The 25,559-nt window shown below is 47.5% G+C and overlaps 2 protein-coding genes and 1 non-coding gene across 4 annotated transcripts in view; 1 reads left to right on the top strand and 2 right to left on the bottom strand.

Moving 5' to 3' along the window:
- Positions 1 to 1,301, top strand: part of NPC1 (NPC intracellular cholesterol transporter 1) — a 43,744-nt gene extending 42,443 nt beyond the window's left edge. Inside the window, exon 25 of the mRNA XM_043443794.1 lies at positions 504 to 1,301. Within this exon, the coding sequence (XP_043299729.1) occupies positions 504 to 586 (83 nt within the window). The 3' untranslated portion in view covers positions 587 to 1,301. The remainder of the gene's footprint in view (positions 1 to 503) is intronic.
- On the bottom strand, positions 999 to 22,557 carry RMC1 (regulator of MON1-CCZ1). Of its 2 annotated transcripts, XM_043443795.1 has the most exons (20): positions 22,316 to 22,557; positions 21,577 to 21,653; positions 18,864 to 18,948; positions 17,547 to 17,603; positions 16,049 to 16,135; positions 11,866 to 12,006; positions 11,418 to 11,521; positions 9,904 to 9,993; positions 9,707 to 9,812; positions 8,913 to 9,024; positions 6,968 to 7,012; positions 6,666 to 6,719; positions 5,913 to 6,041; positions 5,344 to 5,450; positions 3,504 to 3,623; positions 2,953 to 3,030; positions 2,553 to 2,657; positions 2,211 to 2,279; positions 1,902 to 2,127; positions 999 to 1,165 (listed from the first exon to the last, which is right to left on the bottom strand). In XM_043443795.1, exons 1-20 carry the CDS (start codon positions 22,415 to 22,417, stop codon positions 1,086 to 1,088), a joined length of 1,974 nt encoding a protein of 657 aa, XP_043299730.1. In that variant the 5' UTR covers positions 22,418 to 22,557; the 3' UTR covers positions 999 to 1,085. The 2 variants fall into 2 exon arrangements, with proteins under 2 accessions (XP_043299730.1, XP_043299731.1); XM_043443796.1 differs by lacking the exon at positions 22,316 to 22,557 and having other exon boundaries at positions 18,864 to 19,004; positions 21,577 to 21,629.
- A 1,128-nt stretch (positions 22,558 to 23,685) lies between these two features.
- Positions 23,686 to 23,757, bottom strand: TRNAW-CCA. Its single transcript has one exon. It is a non-coding gene; the product is annotated as a tRNA-Trp (tRNA).
- Positions 23,758 to 25,559: the final 1,802 nt, after the last annotated feature.

Raw genomic sequence — 25,559 nt, forward strand, 5'->3', positions numbered from 1 at the left:
CCTTTGAAGTATTTGAATGTACTTATACCAGTGGTCATTTGATAAATATTTATTCTAAGAGAAAAACTCTGATCCTGGGGCTTCATGGCTAAACCACTTCATTAGAAAACTGGAGCCTGACGTGGTCAGCACTGGGAGTAAGCTTGCATGTCAGAGGCCCAGGGCTCCTCCCCGCTGAGGAGGAGGACCTGGTCTGGCCATAGCCCGCGGTGCCCTGGAGCAGCCTTCATTTCCGTTCACTTTTAAAGAAGAACGCTGCTCTGTGGCTTGTCTCTAATTTGGAGTTCTCTTTAGGAGCATATTTTGCCTCTGTGGCAACTTCAGCTTCTATAAATGACCTGTGGTTGACAGAACAGTACTAATTTGCTTGATTTATAGCTTTGTGATTGAGAAAATGAGGATTTTTCCCCCCGCTAGATCTCTGGAGGACAGGAAGTTCTGTTACAGTAGAAACCATCTCCTTTTCTCAAGAAATGATTCATAAGTTATTTTATCCCTCACAGGCCCGTCAATAAATAAAGCCAGAAGTCTGACCGCGCAGCAGCGATACAGAGGCACAGAGCGAGAACAGCTCCTCAACTTCTAGCTGCCCCTCACGGGCTTGAGACTGTGTCTGCGGGTTGGCTGGTTTACCACGACGGCAACCGCATTGTCGAGGCTCGGTTGAACCCTGGACGTGAGCATCAGGCTACTCAACAGCAGCCGCTCTGGCCCTAGCGCTTTTAAACTCAGGAATGCAGACTCGGATGGGAAGCAGTATTACTGAACCTGGAGGCAGCCCCAGGGCGCTGGAGCACCTTTCAGTTCCCCAGGAATGAGGCCTGGTTCTCGGGAAGCCAGAAGGGGGCGCTAGGGAGCCTGCGATCTGCTCACTGACACTTCCTAAAGGCCAATCAATGCAATGTTTCTCCTTTTTCAGGAGTAAGCCATCACACAAGTTCTACACCTTATTTTTAGTAACATTTGAGGATGTGGTAGATACATACTTTATTACAACATTTTGTAGTTTAAAGAGCTTTATTAACGCAATAAATTAACTTTGTACACATTTTATATATATATATATAAAAAACTAGCAAGTGACCTCAGAAAGTTGTAGGCCTCATTAGAGCTTGGTCTCCGAAAACTTGTTTGAAAAAAGCAACATGTTCTTCACAGTGTTCTCCTGTAAAGGAAAATGCAGATTTAATCCGTTAAGACGAGGCACAAAAGGAGGAAAACAAGGGAACACTCCGCAGGTCCTAGATGTGGATACTGGGTTTTAACTTATTTTTCTCTCATAAAATACTTTGTTTTCCTAAGCTTCTGAGTCATCCTTTCTGTTCACACAGCTCATGCCATCACAGGACTAGCTGGTGCCTTGACCGCCCCCAGCAACCCCGCCGTCTGCCCTGAGAGACGGTGGAGAAGCAGGGAGATCCGTAAACACTGGAAGCCCTGAAAGAGTCACAGGTTCCCCCATCCTGAGGAAAAGGGTGCTTTAGATTTCATAACTTTGGAGATTAGAGTGATTGGCCAATGCATCCTGCCTAAAAATGAAACATTGACAAGCCTCAGGCCATTGACAACCCTCTGCAGCCATTTCCGATCTTGTTCCTGATTCTTCAGAAAGGGCCATTCCAGGCCCAGATGTGAGACAGCTTTGCCCAGATGACACTGTCTCCACCCCATCACTCCCTGAAAGTTCCAGAGCAGAACCCCAACTCCATCAGCACCCTGAATCCATTCTCACTACAGTGAACAGGCTAAGGCTTATGCGGGCTGGTACAAAATTTTGTTCTTTAAGAACTAGCCCAAGAGTTCTCCAAACCAAAAGCCTTCTCGCCCCACCCCAACCGCCAATGATCTCCTGGTACTGAGTGTGGCCACCCCACGTCTTTTCCTTGCAGCTGTATTCTCACCTGGTGTGAAACTAGGGTTCCCTCGCAGACGCTGGTTTCGCTGTTCAAAAAATCGGAATATCGTGTAGAAAAGCATGTGGTCTTCAGTCTGCTTTGCAGCATCTAGAAACTTCCGTGCAGAGATGTTATCATGGCCACCGATCCCCCGGATGAACCTTAAGGCAGCTAACACTTGGTGTTTGGAAAGGAGAACTTCTACTATTTCATCATTTGCTGTGGAAAGTCGCTGGAAATAAGGTAGAAAGCTGGGTCAGTGCATGCAGTAGGAACAGCCTTCTGTGTGGTTTGAAACTTGGCTATATCAGTTACCTTCAGCATATCCAGAGACAGCTGGTGGGCAGGAGGATAAAAACTTTCTAGGGAAAGCAGCAGACAAGCCTGAAAGATACACGCTTTCAGATTGGATTCATAATATGTTGGAAGGTCAAAGGTTTTTTTTATACTTGTTTTTATTTGGCTATGCCACGTGTCTTAGTTACAACATGTGAACTCTTGTGGCAAGCAGGATCTAGTTACCCAAGCAGGGTCTAGTTACCCCACCAGGAATCGAACCTGGGCCCCCTGCATTGGGAATGTGGCGTCTTAGCCACTGGATCACAAGGGAAGTCCCTCAAATGTTGAGTCACAGAAGGAAAGCGGACTGGCACTCACCAAAGGCTTTGAGTCACTGAGGACGTGGTACTGCAGGAACTGGTGCAGCATGTAGAAGAGGTTGTGCTGGACGAGCGTCTTGATGACCAGCTCGTGTAAATAATGCTGAGAGACAGACAGACACGTCAGTCAACTACGACAGACTAGCGATGCAGCGTGCCGAGGACCGTGGCTGCTCTCAGTGAAGTTCCCGTCACTAAGAGAAGTGGGTGCGGGTGAAAGAACCCAGCCCTGATCTGACACCGATTTTTCCACTGAAGAACACAGGGTCCTATGAGGGGGTGCCTCACTCAGCCAGGTGTGCAGACCCTTGGGGGATACTGCGTCACTTCAGTTAAGACAGTGACCTGCTTTTACTCTAATGATTCCCTGTCCCTGGAACGTGGGCCCACAGAGGTACCTGTACTGTGATCTGAAACTGGTTCAGGGAACGGATGTACTCCATGAGCACGGCGATCACGAATTTGTGCGGCGTCTCCTGCACAGAGAACGGTTAGACATACATGTGACTCCTTGTTCATCTGCCCCCTGGCTTGCGTGGTTCCACTTGGCTGCGCTGTGCTGCTTCAGTCATGTCCAACTCTGTGCGACCCATGGACCGTAGTCCACAGGCTCCTCTGTCCATGGGATTCTCCAGCCAAGAATACTGGAGTGGGTTGCCATGCCCTCCTCCAGGGGATCTTCCTAACCCAGGGATCAAACTCACATCTCTTACATCTGCACTGGCAGGCAGGTTCTTTACCGCTAAGCCACCCTCCAGACCCTCCCTGGTCTGTGATCATATTTAAGCTTGAGTATTAGAGGCCAAACGATGAGCATTCATCCAGTCCTCACTCCAAGACAGCTCGGTTACTCTAATCACATTCTGAGTTCTTTCTCCTCAGTTCCCTTCATGTATGATCACTGCCTTGGGAATCCTAAGCCCAAAGGGGGCTGGCGAGCCTCCCCTACCTTCTTCTCCGTGAACACCGACAGAACGTGGGTGTACATGTCAGACTGGTCGACCACGGCCTGGGTGCGCACCGGCCTCCTGAGCAGCGGGCCACTCCGGCTCTGCCCTGCCTCCACGGCCTGCACACAAACCACAGACAGGGTCTCAGTCATCTTCTGGGTAACGGCATGTTTACAGTCAACCCCAAAAGACCAAATTCCTAGATGCTGTGAGCCTGGACATGAGCAGAGGATGACACTTGGACAAACTCTGCAGTGCAGCTGGAGAGGGTGTTTAGCAGGTCAGAGCTGATCATCCTGAAAACACACCAGTGTTCATGGATGGAACCTAAAAGCCTAAGACGTAGTTTTATTGAGAATTTTTTTTAACCTCTTAAAATAACTCCCTAATAATATTAATTGCAAGCCATGTGGCATTTGTTGTCTAATAAAGTGCCTACTGCATCTTTGTTTTATGAAGCCCAGATCCTACACTGACTGAAAAATATCTCTTACAATGACTATCAATAGAATTTTTTTTTTTTTTGCTGAGCAGCAAGGCTTGTGGGATTGACCACAATCCAGATCAGGGACTGAACCCGGGCACTCAGTGCTGAGAACACAGAGTTCTAACCACTGGGTCGCCAGAGAATTCCCTCAATAGCTTTTTAAATGGCAAGCAAGGCTCCCCAAACGTCACTGAACAAGAAAGGCCTGTGAGATCTTGACGACTTCACCTCACTTTGTAATGCTGACTCTGCGGGGGGCACCTGAGAACCTGCATTTGCAGACGCCCGATGCATTCCAGTGGTGGTGTTGGTGGCCCACGCTCTTGACTCCCACAGGTTTACAAAGCCAGAGCACCGCAGCGTAGGGGCTCACAGAGGCTGCCATTTGAGATCAGACCTGCTGCCTCCTCTGCCCACAACACCCGTAGCAGGGACAGGACAGCTCCAGAAGGGCATGGGTCTGAGGACAGGGCCACACAAGGCTGCACACTGCACCTCAGCCCTGTTATCCCTGAGAGGCTAAAGGGAAGGGGTTCTAGGGGGTTGTTATTGTTTAAAACCACTGCCATTTTTAGCCTTCGGACTACTCAGGTTCATGAAGGCAAATAATTCATTCCACTTGTCCTGAACTTCCTTCTAGCTTCAGAAGACACACTTATGAAACAGTATAAGCCTACCCTTCACAACAGACATTCGACATTTTTGTTTGTTTTTTTTCTTTTTTTGGCCACAAGTGGCATGCGAGATCTTAAGTCCCCAGACCGGGGAAACTGGTCCCAGACCATGCCCCTAGCAGTAGAAGTGCTGGGAGCGTGGAGTCTTAACCACTGGACCACCGGGGAAGTCCAACAAACACCTGAGCCTACGACAGGAAAAGCACAGTGCTAATACTTAATCATCAGGATCCTAAAAGGAGCTTGACTGAATGACAGGAAAAGTCTTGTTTTTATAGCTTTTCCATCCTAAAAGGAAAGGAAGATGTGGCAAAATGATTTACATTACTGATTTACCAAAGTCTTGACTCTGGCTTGGCAGAAAGACATAAAATAATGCAAACCGAGACTGATTTTCTTATCCGTTACATAAAGGGAGACCACAAGGATCTATACATGTATATGACCAAACAGATTAAAAACAACAAATGAAGAGGAAGCCATTAAGTGACATTCAGCCCCTGGGCTCAGGGGACACAGGGACTCTTAAGTTTATGCTGCCTGTAAACATCCACCATGCCCCCTGGCACAGGGCAAACCTCAGTGGTGTCATTCTATGAGAATCTTGCTTATAGTTACATTGAAAATGTACCTGGGGTGGGGTCGGGTGGAGCTCCCCCTGGTGTACATACAACTTACCATCGTGTAACTCTGCTCGGCGTCCAGGTATTTCTTATACTCCTGGTTGAGTTTGTCAAAGACGGTGGCTATCACGGGCAACGTCGCTCTGTCTGACTCTGTCAACACTGGAAGGAATCAAGGTTCACACCGGTCAGCCTACATGCTAGGAGAGAAAGGACTTGTTTCCAAGGGTCACCAGGAGACATGACAGTTTAGGGGCTGGGGGCCCTGAGGGTGGTCACCAGCCCTTGCCGGTTACTGACAGAAGGCGTCAGGAGAGTCTCAGAGTATTAACAGACAAAACATCCTGAGTGACTTGGACTCAGAAAAGAGTTTCTTTTCCAGCTGGGAGGGCATCCTCTACCCTCGTGTGTGCCCAGGTTTAGGTCTGTTTCTTTAGTCTCTCCTACCCAAGAAATATCTTGCAGGGATACATCAAAAAGCAGCCTTTCCAGGGGGTTAAATGATGCCCCCGTCATGAGCCTACAGGCTGCAGAGAGGAGAAAAGCGTGGCACATCTCACGGCGGGCATGCAGGCCATGTCAGGAATCAGACCGAGGGGCTGAGGACCCCCAAGCCCTACTCACTCTGCGAGCACACAGACAGGATGACCACCTTGCACTCCTTCCTCTGCAGGAGGAAGTCCACGAGCCTGCCTTTATCCGGCAAGAGGTTCACTATGGGCTGCAGTTTCACCTGGAGGTTCCAGAGGTAACCTGGTGGAGAGGCGGCACGCTGAACCCTGGCTGCAAACCAGAGCAGCGGCCCCCGAGCTGCTCCCCTCCACCTTCACGGCGGGCGCGGGGGGCGATGCTGCAGAGCTGAGCCAGTGGCTGCGCTCACAACACCGCCCCGGCTGCGACGCTCAGGACACCCACTCCACCGGGACTGCAGCCAACGAGCTCTGCGTGTTGGCCGACTCCTCACGGAGGAACCCTCCCTGCACCCGCGGAGCACCCACTGAAGATGGGCACCTCCTCCCCTTCGGCACTGACGGAGGGCAGGTGGCAGCCCGGGCACGGCTCTGGTCCCGGGCTCCTCTTCTGCTCTGACTCGTCAGTCAAAGGCGACTCCTAAGGCTCCCAGAGGAGCTCTGGAACCCACCATCCACCCAGCCCTGGGCACCCCCTGTCCCCAAACCTCCCAACACCCTCACTGCTGGGCAGTGGGCACAGTCCTTCTCAATGGGGGTCTGGGAGAGAAAGGCTTCACTGGAAATGTCCGAGTCAGCCCTTTCTCCCCAGGACCAGCACCGAGCAAGTACCCTCGAGACGGACAGAAGACCATCCACAAGCTCATCTTTTCTAACAGGACACCCCCAACCTGCACCTCAGACCCACCTTGACTCGCGCTGATGATGATATCGGGCTGGAAGACGATCCACGATGAAGAGTCCACACGTTATAGGAAACACTACCCCAGGAGAGGAGGACAGAAGACAACCCAGCTCCCATTAGCATCCTCCCCACCGCTCACTGAGGCCCCCATGGAGGCCCGGCCCTTGATGAGAGGGAAACCCCACGGGTGCTTTCAATGGTGTGATTCACCCCTGACTTGGGGGCTTGAACCACCCTTAGACCCCGGTGTAAGGAGAGGTGACAGCTCCCCTCCCCAGCCCTGCCAAGGCCTTCAGAAAAGATACAGAGTTTACACGGGACAGGGGACTGGCTGGTCACAGGAGCCGGACCTACAAACGAAAAAGACACGTGTGTAAGGGCTAAGTAACCCAGCCAGAAAGTGCTGCCAGTACAACACTTAATACTTTCTAAGCGCTTCAGTGCGTGTTCATTCGACTGCAGTTAAGTAAGGAGGAAGTGAGTTGGCATGTCCCACTGATAACACCCATCAGGAGGAAGAAGGAAGTCGAGAACAATCCATGAAGAAGTCTTAAAGGAAGAAGTCTTGAAAGAAGTGGAAAGCAGATTGAGGTTTCTTTCCCAGCGCTGTCTTGCTTTTTTACACACGTGCACAAGAACTGAAAAAGTTACCTGGGTGATTTCAGATTGGAAGATAGGTTTTAATCAGCTGGTTAGACAAGATGTCAATTTTGCACAGACTCCCCCACCCCTACCCCCCGCCCCATTAGAGGACCGGGCTGGAATATTTATAGAGTTGTTTTTGCCCCAATTGCCAGCAGTTATTTTCATGCTGAGTAAGCAATCGCAGATACCAGCCATTCATCTGACATCATCTACTCTTTAAGTGCTGACATCTTTCCACTACCCTGGAAAAAGGAAGAAGCTGGAAAGACCAGAGAAGGCTGAGACCTAATCAGATGTGAGAACTACAGCCGACTCAAACAAGGCAGGCGTGAACTCCACGGGCCCACTTACACAGGGATATTTCTCAACAGTAGAAACCACAGGACTACATGGTCTGTGGGTGACTGAATCTTCAGGTGCAGACCGATGGATATGGAGGACTGACCATCAGTTATATGCAGATTAACCCTCATTGTTCAAGGGTCAACTGTGGCTTGTTCTCAAACTCTGCTCAGCTGGCTGATCCTGCAAGACCCAGCACGCAGGCACGAGGCAGAGCTCCGGCTAAACTATCAGCCAGAGCCTGACCTGATTCTTCTCGTGACAGGTACACGGTAGTCCTGTCAGTGGGTGAGGTCAACCCAAAGCTATCTGGCAAGGATTCCTTTGAGAAAACGCTCCTCCCAGAGTTCCACATGTGCACCTTCTGACTCTGGTTTATACGTGGCAACCAACTTGGTTGGTTGGTTGTATATACAACCAACTTACTCCAGACTTCCATCTCCTTGAAAAAGAACATGCTTTGAGTTCTCCCCTGAAGTCAGTCACACTGAGTAAAAGCAAAAGGAACGAAATGGCTTTTCCCCTTTCCTGACATCCTGACCTCCTCTCTCCTCTGACTTCTCACTGCCACCGCTTCGGGTTGGAGAATGGGTTCAGAATACTCACAACCACAGCCTTAACACTTCCCATGACCACCAGTCAAGGGAAAACAACAGTCTTTGTCATCATAGTGACACAGAACGTAAGAACGATAAGGAGAACTGGTCCCAGCTCAAAATAACAGCCATAAATACCCAAATTTAACTGCTGGGTTACCGAGCAGAGACAAGCAGAAACGTCAACATCTTACTCAACATTAAAAACTCTTTGAGCTTCAGTGGGTAATCACAATGCTCCATTGTAAAGCTCAGAGAAAAGAAGCATTCTGTTTTCTTCAAAGGGAGATTCATGTCACTTGTAAAATGCTTTTCATGAGAACACAGTTTTAACTTATAGACTCAGTAGTGTTAGTCGCTCGGTCGTGTCCGACTCTGAGACCCCAAAGACAGCCGCCCAGCAGGTTTCTCTGTCCATGGAACTCTCCAGGCAAGAATACTGGAGTGGGCTGCCATTTTCTTCTCCAGGGGATCTTTCCAATCCAGACTCTGAACTCGCATCTCCTGCGTTGCAGGCAGATTCTTTATTATCTGAGCCACCAGGGAAGCCCAAGTTTCAGTAGTGACGTTAAAACCGACAGACAGAACCAGCCCTGGAAAAGCGAACAGATGTGGGAAGCCCGGGACCTGCTCCCCCTTCCACCCACACACGGTGACTCCCTCTTACCTGCCGCGGGGATCTGATAGGGCTGGATGGATCGAGCTGGGAGCACCGGGTGATGCAGAGTAACAGAGCCGTCGAATTCCCCCCTTAACCTGATATCAAATATCACCGACGTCTGGCGGGTAGAAAGACAACAGTGTGGTATCCGTCCAACAGACCTCAGGACCTCACATCTTCTGTTCAGATCTGCTGAGGGAGCCTCGTGTCTGTGATCTACCCCTGCATGCTGGTGGCTATCTGGGGAGGACTCTGCTGCGACATCACAGCTCTCCGCCAGCTCTCACATGGATTCCCACATTTATGACTCACTGCCTCTGAAGGGCTCCAGTGATGGGAACACAACCTTTTTACTTTAACTTGCGACACCTTCATTAGTTAACAACACGGGTGTCACCAGCCTCCAGGAGGCAAGTGGCTTGTCTTCCACTGGACACCCAGCTGACAGGGCATTCTAGTTCTTTCTCTGGAGCCACGTGGCCTCAAAACCACCATCATTTACACTTACAAAGGAAGTGCAAGGCTCAGGCGCTAAAGCAACAGAGTAGCTTGGCAGGAATTCCTGGCTTAGATGACTCAACCAAATGACTATTCTCAAGTTTGGTCTCATGTGTGTTGTTTTCTGAAATCGTATTTAATTATCCTAATCAACTGGTAGGGTTTTCCTAAACCATCTAGAAGACCAAACCCATTTCTACCTGGAAGACCAAACCTTTGAGCATTAAAAGCATTTTCTATCTTTTTCAGAATGTTTTGTCCTTTTTCACAGTTCCTTGGAGCAGGACACCCCCCAGTCCTACCTCTGTGTCCTGATGATGAACCACTACCAGGTTGTCCACTACGTTTAGGGCGAACTTCCCCGTCCGGTTTAACTTCAGTATGTGCATCTTCTTACAGGCACCTTCTCTGTAAGACAAGAGAAAGGTCACAAAATAGATCAACAAGCTTTAGTTTGTGTTTTAAAACTGGAGAAGAGGGAAGACAGCATTAAATGTACCGTGGTAGATGATACAGGACTACCTCTGCTCCAGTACTATTGGAGGTCCGAGAATGATGCCTCAGGAAGAGAACGTACAGCTGGCCATATCTGATCAGAGAACAAGGAGACGTAAGTCACGCTGGTCATCTGACATCCTTCCATTCTACTGAGTTATAAGGCCATAGGTAAGTGAATTACAAGATACCCACTTAATCAGATATTCTGCAGCCAACAGAAACATTTACAAAGAAAGTGCAGTTAGCTTAAAAAAAAGAAATCTAATATTAAGTGAAAAAGGGGGGGGGGATGCAAAACTAAATAGAACTTGTTCACAGTAGTAAAAAACCCACAAACTTATGCAGGCTGTCCAAAACTACTGGAAAGAAATGCAAGTTGTTAATAGTCGTCCTTGAGTAACATGCTGCGCTCATGTGCTCAGTCATGTCTGACTGCGACCCCATGGACTGTAGCCCACCAGCTTCCTTTGTCCATGGGATTTCCCAGGCAAGAATAGAGGGCTGGGTTGCCATTTCCTCCTCCAGGGGCTCTTCCAACCCAGGGATCGAACCCAAGTCTCCTGCAATGGCAGAGGGATTCTGTACCACTAGTGCCACCTGGGAAGCCCAGAGTAATATGCCAAGTCTATTTTTCTTTTCACTTTCTGTGATTTCCCAGTTTTGTAAAATGAATACAGTCCTTAATCAGAGGAAAGAATAATCACTTTGCATTTTTTAGCTTCATCTGATAAATGCTGCTGTGACCAGTTCCTGTAGGCAGGCTTTTCTTTCAGGAGTTCACAGTGCTGAGGCCTGCCTCAGGGATAAGGAAGAGACAGAGGGAAGGGTCTCCTTTTGCAAAGGTTGTTCTTATTTTATTTTTTTCTACACCATCATGCCTCAGATTTCTTAAAAAAAAAAAAAAGCATTCTAAGTGCTAAAAATATTTTACCATTTGGAAACCAGTTTTAGGCCATAAGAGAATCAGAAGTAATTTAGAAGCAAAGTGTTGATATCTGTTGAATTTGGGTATACAGGAGAGTCTCTGAATTAGTTTTATTTTTGTGTTTGATATTTTCATAATAAAGTTTTTAAATCGAGCTATCTACATTTCCAAATGAAAATAAACCTTCCTACACAAATAATTTAGGTCTACATCTGTTAGATAAAAAATGTAAACTATGTTTTTCTTTAGAACAAGTATATTTTATCTAAAAAAATCTTTGATAAGCTTCAACTCAGAACTAAAAAAAAATTTCTGAAACTGAGAAATAAATTGGCTCAATGGTCTCATTTTATCAGACTAATGTGGTGAAAAAACTTCTCTAAGATCACAAAGTCAATAAAATCAGAAAAGAATGTCAGGAAGATGAGCTTTCTACATTCGTAAGATCCGGAAGTGGAGAAGCCAGGGTTCTTCTCGTGTGTTCTGAGGCTACAGGAGCCAGGGCAGCCCCGGTGTGCTTACAACAACCTCCTATCATGACAGGGCTGAAAGCAATTACCAGGAGGAATTCTCCCAAAGGACAGACATACATTGTCGCCATGGCAATGTCTCTCTCCGAGAGGCTCAGTTTAGTTGACTTTGGGGCAGCTGGTAATTCAATCTCAAACTTGGGCAGCTTCGACATGGTGCCAGCCTGTTTGGGGGAGAAAAAGTGTTTTTGCAAAAGCTTATTAAGCCCTTCTGATGTTTCAGCACTCCCCACGTCAAATCACTGAGGATACACATGCACTGTGTCTTCCACTCCTCTTCAGGGTTCCAGGGGCCTGGCCTTAGGACTCATTCTTGGCGGAGATGGGATGGTATGGGGTGCCCTCTAGTGGTCAGAAGGGGGCGAGGCTCTCGTTGATGGGATGGTATGGGGTGCCCTCTAGTGGTCAGAAGGGGCGAGGCTCTCGTTGGTGGAACTTGCCCCTTTGAAGTTACAGGATCGGTTAGGCTGTTATCAGAGAACTTTTTTAAAGGGAGGCCGACCCTTACCCGGAAGTAGAAGGGCTGCAGCACATTTCCAAGCACTGTGGTGGACAGCAGAATCACGGAGCCCTCGGGACAGTACATGTACCAGTTCACGTTGATGTTCTGGCTCTTCAGAAGCTTCAGATTCCGCTTCTCTGGTAACACCTGACACAAAGTTCAAGAAACAGAAGCCTCATTTGAAAACAGCAAATGGGAAATTCCCTGGCGGTCCAGTGCCTCTGGACTCTGTGCTTCTGCTGCAGGGAATGCAGGTTTGATCCCTGGTCAGGGAACTAAGATCCTGCATGCCTCGACGTACGGCCAAAACAATAAAAAAGAAAATACCTGAAGACTGACACAGTACACAAAGAAAATCATAAAATGAAGAAGTCAGTAGTTAAGGAGGGGGAAAAAATCATTTTTATTTATTACAGCTACTATTCTTCCAGTGCTGTGCTTATTAACACTTCCAAATCTTAGCTCATTTATTCTTTCCCTGTCCCCAAGGGCTGGACATCATTAGGCTGATTTGAGGGGAAAAAATAAGGCTCCAAGGGGCAAAGGAACCTGTGACAACCCAGGCAGCCCACCTCACTCCAGGGCCGCCCAAGCCCCCACACTCCCAGGCACCATCCTCCCAAGAGTGGGGAGCAGCAGCATCCTTGGTTGATATGGATCCAGCGAAACAAGCCGACACCCTGGAGCCATGTGCACCAAATCAGCCACCGCCCTGCCTGCAGAATCAGCCTTCCTCCTGGTCTCCCGCTCGATCTGAGGCTGGGGGTAAGGGGGTATCCTTCTTCTAACAGACTTGTTCATGAGACTCCACATGCAAACCGAGTAACTATTTTATAATAATGGCACATTTAAAATATACTCAGAAACTCATACATTAAGGAGTGCTGAATAGAGCCCCAAGATGATGTTAACACTCCCAGAACACTGCCCTGAAGAACTGACATGGAAGTCAACGTTGGGGATATGGATTTCTTGATGATCCAGGGATAAAAAAATAAAGGTGTGTCAGATTCCTCTTTCTTTCCAACTTATTTCTTGAAGATCTTAAAACCACCTAGATGACCCGAATGTACACTCTTCTACTTCTGAGAACAGAAAGATGTACTTTTAAATGACTGCCCCAGGAACCCTTCTGTAAAGCTACAATCCTTTCCTTGCTATTCACAGGCACAAAATTCTATTTCTGTGCATATGGGATTCAGGTAGCCTTTCTTTCTGACAGTCACTAAGGTTCTGATAACGGACCTACAGCAAAGTACCACGGCATTCACAGCACCCTGTGTTACAGAGGTGTGCCTCCTCCATTAGTACATTCCAAATGAAATTACACTGGTTTTGTTGGGGCAACAAACTTAACACCTGAAAGAATTCTAACCCTCTCCACATTGGCTCCACTTAAGAGATTTCAGGAGCTTTCTCAATAGATCAGGCAGCTGGAACAGATTAACACATTACTGACCAGGGAATTTTTGCAGAAACTAAGGCCTGTGGCCAGCAATTTGTTATGTAAGTGAATACTGAAACACTCTGGTCAATTACATTCCAGTAACATAAGATGCATTACTACGCCTCTGGTCAGTAAGTTAGTTATTAAAATATAAAGAGGAAAGTCCAATGTAAACAACAGAGTGAAAAGGCAACCTACAGAACAGGAGAAAGTATTTGCAAATTGTCTATCTGATAAAGGGTTAATATTCAAACTATACAAACACTTCCTACAACTCGACAAAAAGAAAATAACCCAATTTAAAAACAGAGGGGACTTCCCTGGTGGCACAATGGATAAGAACCTGCCTGCTAATGCAGGGGACAGGGTTTCGATCCCTGGTCCGGGAAGATTCCACATGCTGCAAGCAACTAAGCTCACGTGCTACAACTGCTGAAGCCTGCTCGCCCTAGAGCCTGTGTTCCCCAAGAAGCTGCTGCAATGTGAAGCCCGAACACCGCAACAAAGAGTAGCCCCCGCTCGCTGCAATTAGAGAAAGCCCTTGAGCAGCAACAAAAACCCAGCACCGCCAAAGATAAATGAAATAAATATTATTTTGTAAAAAAAAGGAATAGACACCATCCAGAGCACGAACAAAAGGACAACAAGCCATGAACAAGGTGTATACCATCACCAATCAGAGAAATGCAAATCAAGACCACAATGAGACACCCTCTGACACCCAGCAGGATAACTGCTATGGATAAAACAGAAAACAAGTTTTAGTGGTGAGATGCAGAAACCGGAACCCTTGTGCACCGCTGCTGGGAATGGCATTACTGCTATGCGGAAATGCCTCAAAAATTAAAAACAGAATTATTATGTGATCCAACAATCCCATCTGGGGGTTATATACCCAAAAGAACTGAAAGCAGGACCTCGAAGAGACACTCATACACTTGTGTTTATAGCAGCATCATTCACAGTAGCCAAAAAATGAAAGCAGTGCCAGTGTCTGTCGGTAGATAAACGGACAAACAGAATGTGGTGTATGTATTCAATGGAATATTTTCCAGCCTGGCAAAGGAAGGGAATTCTGACGCATGCTGTAATATGGATGAACCTTGAGGACATTATACTAAGTGAGAAAGGACAGTCAGAAAAAGACAAACATTGTAAGATCCCATTTATAGGAGGCAGAGGACCTTAAAGCAGACAAATTCATAGAAGCAGAAAGGAAATCAGTGGTTACCACGGGCTGGGAAAGGGGAAATGGGGAGTTGTTGTTCAACAGGTACTGAGTTTCAATTTTACGAGATAAAAGTTCTGGAGCTTGGTTTCACGACAATGTGAAAATATTTAATGCTAATGAATTATATACTTAATGGTTAAGATGGTAGATTTCATGTTCTGTGCTTTTTATCACAGTTAAAAAAAATTCTGCGACTTCCCTGGCGGCCCAGTACTTAAAGCTTCCAATGCAGGGGGCAAGGGTTCAATTCTTAATAGGGGAACTAAAATCCCACAGGGCACAGCCAAAGAATAAAAATAAATAAAAGAAATAAGAATAATAAAAATAAGTTTAAAAAAAAATTCTTTTTAAGATGAAAAGGCAATTCATAAAACAGGAAACACAAATGTACAATACACAAAAGATGCTTAGCACCCTCCTAATGAAACATGCAAATTAAAATGGCTTTCCACCTCTTAAGATTAGCAAATGTCTACAGACTTACGATATCTAGCTCTGCTATCGGTGTGGAAAATGGAGATTCCTATATTGCTAGTGATAATGCAACTTCTGGAAGAAATTTAACAATATCTGTTCAGGTTTTTACTTTTTATTCTTAATTTAGTTCTTACTCACATTTTATCTTTTGGCCTTGTTGCAAGGCATGTGGGATCTTAGTTACCTGATCAGGGACAGAACCTTCAACACCCCCACCCCACAAATACCACCCATTGGAAGCAAGAAGTTCTTAATTACCAGACCACCAGGAAAGTCCCTGTTCAGCTTTTTAGGTATTCATACCTAGATTGTAATTGCCCTTCCAAGAATTGTGTCATCTAAGAATATAAAGCAGTGTTTACAAGCTCATACACTGCTTGAACTCACTACAGAATTGTTTGTAATCACTAGAAAACAAAAGATGTTCATGAACAAGAAATGGTAAAACTGTAGCACATCTACACACCTGAATACCAATCGGAACAAGATATGGTAGGATGTGTGAGAAATATCCCTATGCAAAGAAAAAACAACCAGTTGCAAAAGTTTATACAATAGAACCATATTTGTAAGTGCAGGAACCAAGTGGAGGAACAAGCACCAAATCAGTTCATAATGGTTGCTTCCAGGGATTGTGGGGGACTTTTTACCTTCCATATAAAGTAAAGGTAAGATCTGAATGTTCTACCAAAAAATATGTATTACTTGTAATTAGAAAAAAAAGAATAAAAACCCAAGTGAATTCAAACAACTGCTAAAACATGATCACAAACCTTTCTCTAGAACATGTAAGTAAAAAACATTTGTTCTTGATTGTTTGCTAAGTCCTATCTGACTTTTTTGCGACTCTGTAGACTGTAGCCCACCAGACTCCTCTGTCCATGGGATTTTCCTGGCAAGAATACTGTAGTGGGTTGCCATTTCCTTCTCCTGGGGATCTTCCTGACCCAGGGATCGAACCTGCGTCTCCTGTATTGGCAGGTGGATTCTTTACCACTGAGCCACCAAGGAAGCCCAAGTAATAAATATAATACCTGGTAAAATTCGATTCCTTGATCTGTGATGAAGACAATTTCAGTAGAACTGGTCCAGCAGAATCCTAGTATGTTGGCATTTTTGGTCTGAAAGGAATTGTAGAAAGATTTTTTTTAATTAATAAAAAAAAAATGAACGTGTAATTTTTTTCAAAAGTTTAAAGTACTTTTAAAACTACTTTAAAGTACTTTTAAAGCACTTTCTCAAAAGTTTAATGTTTAAAGTGCTGTTTATATCACTCTGATAAAAGTTACCAAGATTTGGTTACTTATGAACAAATCAAACTGTTAAATACAGTGTTCCCAGATCTCCACCTGAAACACCTCACTGAAGCACCTGAATGTGAAGTCCTTCCTGTCAACAGGATGGGGGAAAGGACTAAGTTTGGCAGGAAGGTAACTGCCCAGCACTCTGATACCAACCTCTACCTTTAGAAATCAAAGGACAGCTGACATGCTGAGTCAAACACACCATAAAAGCTAGTGGTATAAAGGCCTAAAGATTTTCCTTGACTGTTACCCAAAGTGGGGCTGAAGGTCTCGAGCCCTGCCCTGAGTCACCTGGAGAAAAGCCACGCTGGGAGCCTCAGAGCAGCTAGGCCAGGACCAGGCTCTGCTGCACAGAGCCACGGAGCCTGCCAGGGGCTAAGGTGTCTGCAGATGGGCCCCTCTTTGCTGGGAAGCCATCAGAAGTATCAGTCACTCAGTCGTGTCCGACTCTCTGCGCCCCCATGGACTGCCAGACTCCTCTGTTCGTGGGATTCTCCAGGCAAGAATACTGGAGTGGGTTGCCCTTTCCCCCTCCAGGGGATCTTCCCGACCCAGGGGTCAAACCTGCATCTCCTGCTTTGCAGGCAGATTCTTTACCTCTGAGCCACCTGGGAAATCTGAGGAACCCAGGGGGATCCTCAAGTAGCAAAACCATTACAAAGATACGCAAAGACAAACCCCTTCACCAGCAGCGTCTGCTGGGTTTCCTGGGTGCCACGATGCTCTCTGAGCTGAGCCCCATCTAGCTCATCAGCTCAGCAAACCTGATTAAAATGGATTAGAATCTCCACTGACGGGAGGGACGGAAGAGGAAAGACACAAGGAGCCAAGTCCAGACAACATCATCAGGAAAAAGGGGGAGAGAACTCCTTTTCTGAAAACCTCCAAAGAGGCTGCTATGAAGGGAACCCAAGGTCTGACCCAGAAACGCCGCCTAGCGGAGAAGAGCAGGGGCCACAGGAAGACAACAGCTACCAAGGGCTGAAGTGGCTCGGTGTTCAACATCGCCCATCCGTTTAGTCCTGCCAGCTCCATCTTACAGCTGAAGAAATGCACTTTAAAATTAAAGTTAAAAGGTGTCTGAAGTCAGAGCCAACGTGAGGCAGATCCCAGGGTCCAAGCACAATCTAATTCCACATTTGTGCTCTCAATTACCCGGCTACCCTGTGCCTCTGACCCTGGGGTTTACGCCCACCAGCTCAGACAGAATCACCCCATCGGCCCATACCTTGCACTCCTGAGTGTACTCCAGCTGAGAACTATCCGGGATAAAATTAGAAAAGTCCTGAAAGGAAAGAAGCACACAAGAGGAGAAGTGTGAATCTTCAAGTACAAAGAGACAAGAGGAAAAAGACAAATAAATTTAAAAAGGGATCAGAAAAAAAAAATGGACAAAACCCCAAAGACAGGAAAAATAAAACAACCTATCTGGACAAGCTGCCCCATTATCAGCAACAGGTTGACAATTCCAATTTTTAAAATGAGTTAATCCAAATATTGTTAGGGTTCAGAAACTGATTTTGAAAATGCATTCCTCAAATGACTGACTTCAGAGAAATGGGTTGCTATATTTTACAAGAGGCTTTCCAAAAATTTTAGCAGTTAATACTGACAGAAAGAAACAGGATTTGCCTTTCTCAACAGCTTTTTCTCTACAAATGGCGATGGTGAATACTGACGAAAGCCAAAATGCCAACAAGCTGCTCCAGCTTTGAATATCTGCTCTTAGATCAAGCATTCAAAGATGAAAGAAATGAAAATATGAAGATACTGAGGTAAGGCTAACTCCCAAAGTTGCCAAAAATATGCTTTACAAAATCTATGGTTCCAGTTATCCATCAAAACAAAAGATGCCTGATGTTCCAAATAACTTTTAAAAAAACATTAAGGGGACTCTCTGCAATTCCAGGAGTTAGGATGTCTCACTTTTATTGCCAGGGGCCCAAGTTTGGTGCCTGGTTGGGGAGCTAAGCTCCTGCTAGCCACGTAGAGCAGAAGGAAAAAAAAAAGGAAAAATTTAAAAAGAGGTACATAAAAAAAATTTTTAAGTCAAAAATGACAAACTAAGGCCATTAAGCATTTATCCATTTAAATGTCTTTCTCATCTTCAAGAATACAAAAACTCAAATACAATGCAGCATAGAACTACCGCTTCCATGAAATTAAAATAAAAATGGGCCCTTTGACACTGGAATTTTGCAGTTTGTTCTCTTCCAAATGTACTTCTAGTTTTATATTTCCCCATTCCTTATTATTTACTGTGTATTTTTATTTGGTCTATTTTCTCTGCCGTCAAATGTCTGACTCCTTGCAACCCTATGGACTGTAGCCCGCCAGGCTCCTCTGTCGATGGGATTCTCCAGGCAAGAATACTGGAGTGGGTTGCCATGCCCTCCTCCAGGGGATTTTTCCAATCCAGGGACTGAATCCGCATCTCTGGTGTCTCCTGCATTGCAGGCAGATTCTTTACCACTAGCGCCACCTGGGAAGCCCACCAAATGTACTTCCAATGTCCTCTGCTTGGTACTATAAAGATATGTCTTACCACGGTCTTTGAGGTCCTCTGAACAGCCAATATCTTATTTTCCAAGGAAAACTTGATGCACTTCACTTCTCCCTTGTCCTCCATTCTTTAAGAAGAAAGAGCAGGTGATGAGTTGTACAGTTCATGACTGCATTCTAGCTTCTATCATTTTATGAGAAGAAAAAAGACAAGTTAAATATTCAGGAAGCAGCAAATCTTAGTTTAAAATGACAATGATATTTCTGAAGCTTCAGTAGGACCACTTTTCAAATAGCAGAGTCCAACTGGCAACAGGAGGCAGAAGAAACTGACCGAATTGCACGTAACAAGTGACTAAGGTGTTGCGAACACTGTACTTTCACCTGAGCCTCCTTTTAGATGTCACTGAGTCTAGACCCCAGAGCAACTTTCTCCACACACTGCCGCCTTCTCTCTCCATTGCCTTCACAGCAACACCTTTTTTCTCCTGAGATGCTGGCAGCTGTGAGATATTTACTTATTTCTGATTGAAGTATATAGCAGCGCTTTTGAAAGAGGAGTCTACTTTTTCTACCCAGCACCCCATGGGCTGTGCCGCCCAGGATGGCTGCACCTCCATCTCACAACCACCTCAGATGGACATCAAGAGGAAGCCAAGGGCTGGATCACAGGGGAAACTCTCGAAGGAAAGGGGGCACTCACTGTCCCGATTATGGTGATGGTTTCAGGTATCAAAACTCATCAACTATGTATGTCAAATATATGCAGTTAGTAATAATTAGACCACAACAGAGCTATTAAAAGTAGCAAGATGTTTTTAAAACAGGGTAGGGAATTTCCTGGTGGTCCAGTGGCTAGGACTCAGCACTTTCACTACTGGGCCTGGGTTCGATCCCTGGTCGGCAAACTATGATCCCACAAGCCGCTCAGTGTGGCCAAAAAAATCAGAGGGTAAACTCAGTATCTCCCCTCAAGTCTTCCTGAGCCCCCTGGGCTAGATCATCATGGCCTTGCCCCCACTTTCCACACCCAAGTGACCAGCGAGTCTTACTCCAGACCTTCCTAAGCAACCCCAGAGAGCCTACTGGAGGCCAGTCAACCCCGTCTTCGGTCTACACTGCCTTCAGGCAGGTTTCCACTGCACCGGTTCAGAATGCAGCAACGGTCTCTTAATGGGATACCTGACTCCTATGACAGGTTCCCAACTAATCAAGCTTCAATGCTGCACCAGTGCACTCTTCCCAAATACTCATCTTTTTGCCTTTTTTAAAAATCTAAAGTAACGAGATGAACCCTGAAATCCACAGCAGAATATAGAGGGTTCAAGCTGACTGCCGTCAGTGGCCACACCACCACCCACGCCTTCCCCGCGTGAAACCTCGTCTTCAGTCACACAGACAGGGAATCCCTCCCCCGCAACAGGGAGACTGCTTGTCTTCATGTTCTCTCCATCCGGAAGCCTCCTGTCCACCTAGAAGCCTCCCTTTCAGGCCTCGATCCTCTCTGAGGCCTTCCCCCTCCCAGGCAGTGGTCTTCCCCAGCCCATTCCAAGATAAATGCCCATATCTTCTCTGTGCCTACATTCTGAAGCGAGGGTGATCACAATACCTATCACAGTAAATACTATGCGTCCACTCCCTGCCTCCCAACACTAAATGTATGGGTTTTCCAAAAGCAGGGTGTGCTCACCTACTCAGTGGCTCTGTCGTGTCTCTTTGCGACCCCTAAAGGGGGCCAGGCTCACTCAAAGCCTCCACACGCTTGGAGCCCAGCACACTGCAAGCAATGTTTTCCCAACAAAGGATGATCAAAGAAAAAGAGGCTGATTCATTTTCTACTTCAAAAATTGTTTTCTAGGGACTTCCCTGGCGGTCCAGTGACTAAGAACTCTGCGTTCCCAATGCAGGGGGCCCAGGTTCCATCCCTGGTCAGGGAACCAAATCCCACATGCCCCAAGGAAAAGAACCCACACGCTGCAACTAAGACCTGGCCGCTGCTGTTAAGTCACTTTAGCCGTGTCCGACTCTGTGCAACCCCAGAGCCGGCAGCCCACCAGGCTCCCCCATCCCTGGGATTCTCCAGGCACAGCCAAATAAATAAAAACTTAAAAAAACCAAAAAAATAAAAACTGTTTCCTAGTTACACAGTCCAACTGTAAAATGTTTTTAAAGTCACTACTGAACTGAGGACCAACTCTGTACTTTACCCTCTGTAATCACAAGAGTTAAGGTCATCAGATAGTTTATCATCCAAACTGAGATACTTCTGAAAGTGAAAGGAGCTGCTACCCATAGTTACACTGGTTCCATTGGGATATACTGGGACATCCAGTCCCCTTAAGCATACTGGAAGCTGAGATTTCAACACACATGATTACATGGCAAACACTGACCCAGGAACCTCCTCCATCTCCCAAATGCTCTGGAAAGCCCCTGAGCCAAAAGAGGAAATAAAGCCCCTCTTCCGCCGAGAAGCCGGAAATACGAACGCTGACGCTCTGACTGGTTAATTTCAAGAGACACGAACTGGAGTATGTGGATCCCAAAACAACAAGGAAAGACTGCACACCTTCAGTCTGACGGGAAGTCCAAGGATGTCCACCAACACTGTATAGCGGGTGTCTGCTTCCCTCTTCCTACAGGCAGGGATGTGCCCCACACCCAACATATAAAACAAGCTTCTGAATGAGAAACAGATAAAAACACCACTTTGTTGACACGTTGTAACAGTATAGAAAAGTCAATATGATAATTACCTAAATGAGATGGGATTCCTGTCATCAGGGCCTTTCACTACCACTCCAGTGGCTCCACCAGATCGAACGGCAAAAACCTGGGAGAAAAAGCAGCGACGTTTTATCATCCTGAACTCTGAAAGGCTCCAGACACCTATGCCCACCTGCGACGATGATTTCTGCTACCCCCCACCCTGGGTTCAGCTGAACTAACGTGGCACTTAAGCAAACTGCGGATGCTTGGTGTCCACATGAGTTTTAAGAAACAAGAGAGCAGTGACCAAAACAAGCTGCCATTTGACACCCTGCCCGCCGTGCGAGACCGGGTGGGTCCTGGAGGCTGCAAGCTCTAACCTGTTTCTGCAAAGGCACCGTGAATGCAGTTACGCACACCCGGCTACTCAGCCAAGCTGCTCCCCGAGTTTACAAAATTCCCGAGAACAGTGAAAATCTCAGCGCCTAAATCCTTCACTGCAAGGGAAACTGACGACCAGAAGGCGTCGGGGAAACACCGGCGTGCCACCAGCGGACCGCAGCGGCCGAGGGGAGCGGGGTCCGCCCGCTGTCACTTCGGGGGAGAAAGCCCTGGCCGCGGCGGAGCCCGGTCACTTGGATGCCTCACAGGACCGGACTGGCGCGGCGGCCCTAGGCCTGATCCCCGGGCCCCCGGCCCCGGCGCGCGGAACACCCGGCGGCATCGGGGGCGGCTGGCAGGGCGCGCCGGGCCGCGCGGGGGAGAAGGGCGCGGGCCGGCCCGGACCTGCTTGTTGGCCTCGTCGAAGAAGACGCAGTTGACCGGGTTCGCCTTCTCGAAGTGCACCGGCCGCTCGCACAGCTCCAGGTAATAGTCCTCTTCGTCCATGGCGGGCGCCGCCGCGGCGGCGGGGGGCCCAGGGGCGGCCGCCAGCGTGAAGCCGGTAGAGCAACACCGGATGTAAGGAGTCTGGCTGGGCGGCGGCGGCGGTGGCGGCGATCTCGCGGGCGCTGAGGCCGCTTCCTGGTGCCACGCCCCCAACATTCTGGCACGTGACCCGCAGATCTCCTCGCTTAAACTGGCGACTAACTGCCCGCCTCGTAGAGGTGGGCCCCACCGGCCGGAGACCCAGCCGGGCTCTCCGCGGGAGGCTCCTCCCCTTTGCGGTGGGGGCGGAGCCCCAGGGCTGCCCAGCAGGAGAAGAGTGGCGGCGGAGGGGCGGAGGGCCTGACAGGGAAACAATGGTGCAGTGGGCGGGCGTGCGCGCCCTGGAGCCCAGCCGCACTTTTCCGGGCGGTCGGGGGTCCTGGCTCCCTCTCGGTCACAGGAAGCTTGCGCAGGGCCGCGTGCTTGTGTGGGGCAGGGCTGCCCCCTGGTCTAAGGAAAGCGCATCCTTCTAGAGCCTGTCTCTTACTAAGGGAGAGCATGGTCAGCGCCTGGATGCTCTGAGCGTGTAACAGGGAAAACTAGTTTTGATGGCTTTGATAGTTGAAGGGGATGGGGTAAAGTGGGGGGTAGGTCCTCATACAAGGGATAGATGAGAGAGATGGGAGGGAAGAAGGGAGAAGCACAGATGACCCCCTAGATGTCCGTTCTCAACAACCAGATGAATTTTGGCACCATTTTCTTAAGATACAGGGTGGCTTGCGAAGTTTGGCAGGGAAGTGGGGAAGGTCAAGAATTGGGTTTTGGACACGTGAATCCGAAGAGAAATGATACACAGATGGATATATGGGCATCCCTGGTGGCTCAGACATTAAAGAATCTGCCTGCAATGCAGGACACCCAGGTTCGATCCCTGGATGGGTAAGATCCCCTGGAGAAGGAAATGACAGTCCACTCCAGTATTCTTGCCTAGAGAATCCCTTGGACAGAGGTGCCTGGCAGGCTACAACACGACTGAGCTACTAACACATATAGGTCTGAAGCTCATCAGAAGAGTGACAAAACTGGAGACAGAAATTGGGAGTTATTGGAATAGAGATGGTATTTGAAACCATGGAATTGGGTGGGATCACCTAAAGAGAAAGTGAAGTCACTCAGTCGTGTCCCACTCCTAGTGACACCATGGACTGCAGCCTACCAGGCTACTCCGTCCATGGGATTCTCCAGGCAAGAATACTGGAGTGGGTTACCATTTCCTTCTCCAGGAGATCTTCCCAACCCAGGGATCGAACCTGGGTCTCCAGCATTGGAGGCAGACACTTTAACCTCTGAGCCACCAGGGAAGCCCTGGGTCACCTAAGACAGGTGCATAAAGGAAAACACACACAACCAGCCTTTCGAGGCCAGGAGCAGGAATCGCAGAGGACAAGCAGAGCCTGCCAGAGAAGTAGACAGGAAACCAGGAGAGGTTGTCTGTGGAGCTGAGTGAAGAGACTGAGGAAGCAGGTGTCATTTGTTTTACAAAGGCTGCTGAGAAGTCAGCTAAGGAGAGCCCTGCAGATGTTCCAGGTTGGGACCCTGCTGAGCTTTCCTGGGACAGACCCCTCCCCTCTCTCCCCGCTGTTGCTCTTCTCTGAAATACCCAGATAATAGTATCTTGCGTGTATTTGCTGGGTTTTTCAGATGCTGCCCCATCAATCTGAACAAAACAGCTTTCATCAGCATTCCCAGAGTCCTCCATGTCACTGTTTGTGAAGATTTGTGAACTCACTGTGTTTCCCAGAAGTGTGCAGTGCCTCTTAATCATGCCCTAAATCTCACAAAACGTTGATCTGCTCCTGTTTTACTGCAAGAGCAGGCGCTGTGTCATTTGTGGTACTCAGCCCTCATATCAGTGACCTCCTCTTCTCCACTTGGATGTCTCAGAGCACCTGGAAACCAACATTTCTAAAACAAAACTCCTGAACACCCCCCACCGGGGTCTTCTCCAAGGGCCCCCTACCCCAGTAAAGGCACTGTTACCAAACTAGTCAATGACCCATGCTGGGGTCCTAGCCTGGGCAAGACTCATCTTGACCTCGGAGGAGGTTCTTTTTCCAAGTAGAGGGGCCCAGCTGATAGCAAAACGGATGCTGAGACTAGAGCAACATAAGCTTTATTTAATAGCCAAAAAATGGAGAAGCAGGAACCTAGTTTGCAAACAACTTCTCAACCTGATTCAGGTGGAGACACCAAAAATATAGAAGGGTTGAGGAAAAAGGGAGGAAATTGGAAAGAGTGAAAGGAATACATGAGTTATTCAAGAACAGGTGTGTGATTTTGACCTGAAACTGATGCAGCTCTCCTTTTCAGTCCTCATAGGGCTTTTCCAGTTGTCATGACAACTGTCTTGGTGCTGGTGGGCGTGTCATTTAGCTAATGTATTACAGTGAGCCTGTTATCAGGCTCAAGGGCCACAGGAGTCAAATCTTCTGCCATCTTGGCCCTAGCTGGTTCTAATTAGTTCTTGTTTTTTCCTCTTTGCAGCTTCCTTTTGAAAGTTAAAAGATATTCATGCTCAGTCGTGTACAACTCTTTGTGATAGCTTGCTAGGCTTATGTCCATGGGATTTCCCAGGCAAGAATCCTAGAGTGGGTTGCCATCTCCTACTCCAGGCAATCTTCCCAACCCAGGGATCAAACCTGTGTCTCCTGCATTGCAGGTGGATTCTTTACTTGCGGAGCCATCGGGGAAGCCTAACCCCAATAAATAGAAGATGTCAGTATTCCTCATTCCAGAGAAGACCACCTAAAGCCAGATTAAAAAAGAACTGGAGAAGCTCATCAAGAGATGACTTGAGCCCAGATTAAAGGAGTGCAGGTCCCACACACACCCTAATCTCATCAGCAACCCCACCCTTGAACCATTGCTATAAAACTCACCAAATCCTCCCCAGTTAGGACACACAGTTTTTGAGGCAGGAGCCCACTCTGTCCCCCTTTGCCTGGTAGAGCAATAAAGCTATTATTTTCTACTTCCACCAAAACTGTCTCCAAGCTTCAATTTAGCACATAGGAGTTTTCAGCATCACCCCCACACCTGATAATTACTTCTGTTACCAGAAGGTTCTTTCTGTAAATTTCCTGTGTTACTTAGGTAGATGTTT

This window comes from Cervus canadensis, chromosome 23 (genome assembly GCF_019320065.1).
Source record: "Cervus canadensis isolate Bull #8, Minnesota chromosome 23, ASM1932006v1, whole genome shotgun sequence".
Taxonomy (NCBI): domain Eukaryota; kingdom Metazoa; phylum Chordata; class Mammalia; order Artiodactyla; family Cervidae; genus Cervus; species Cervus canadensis.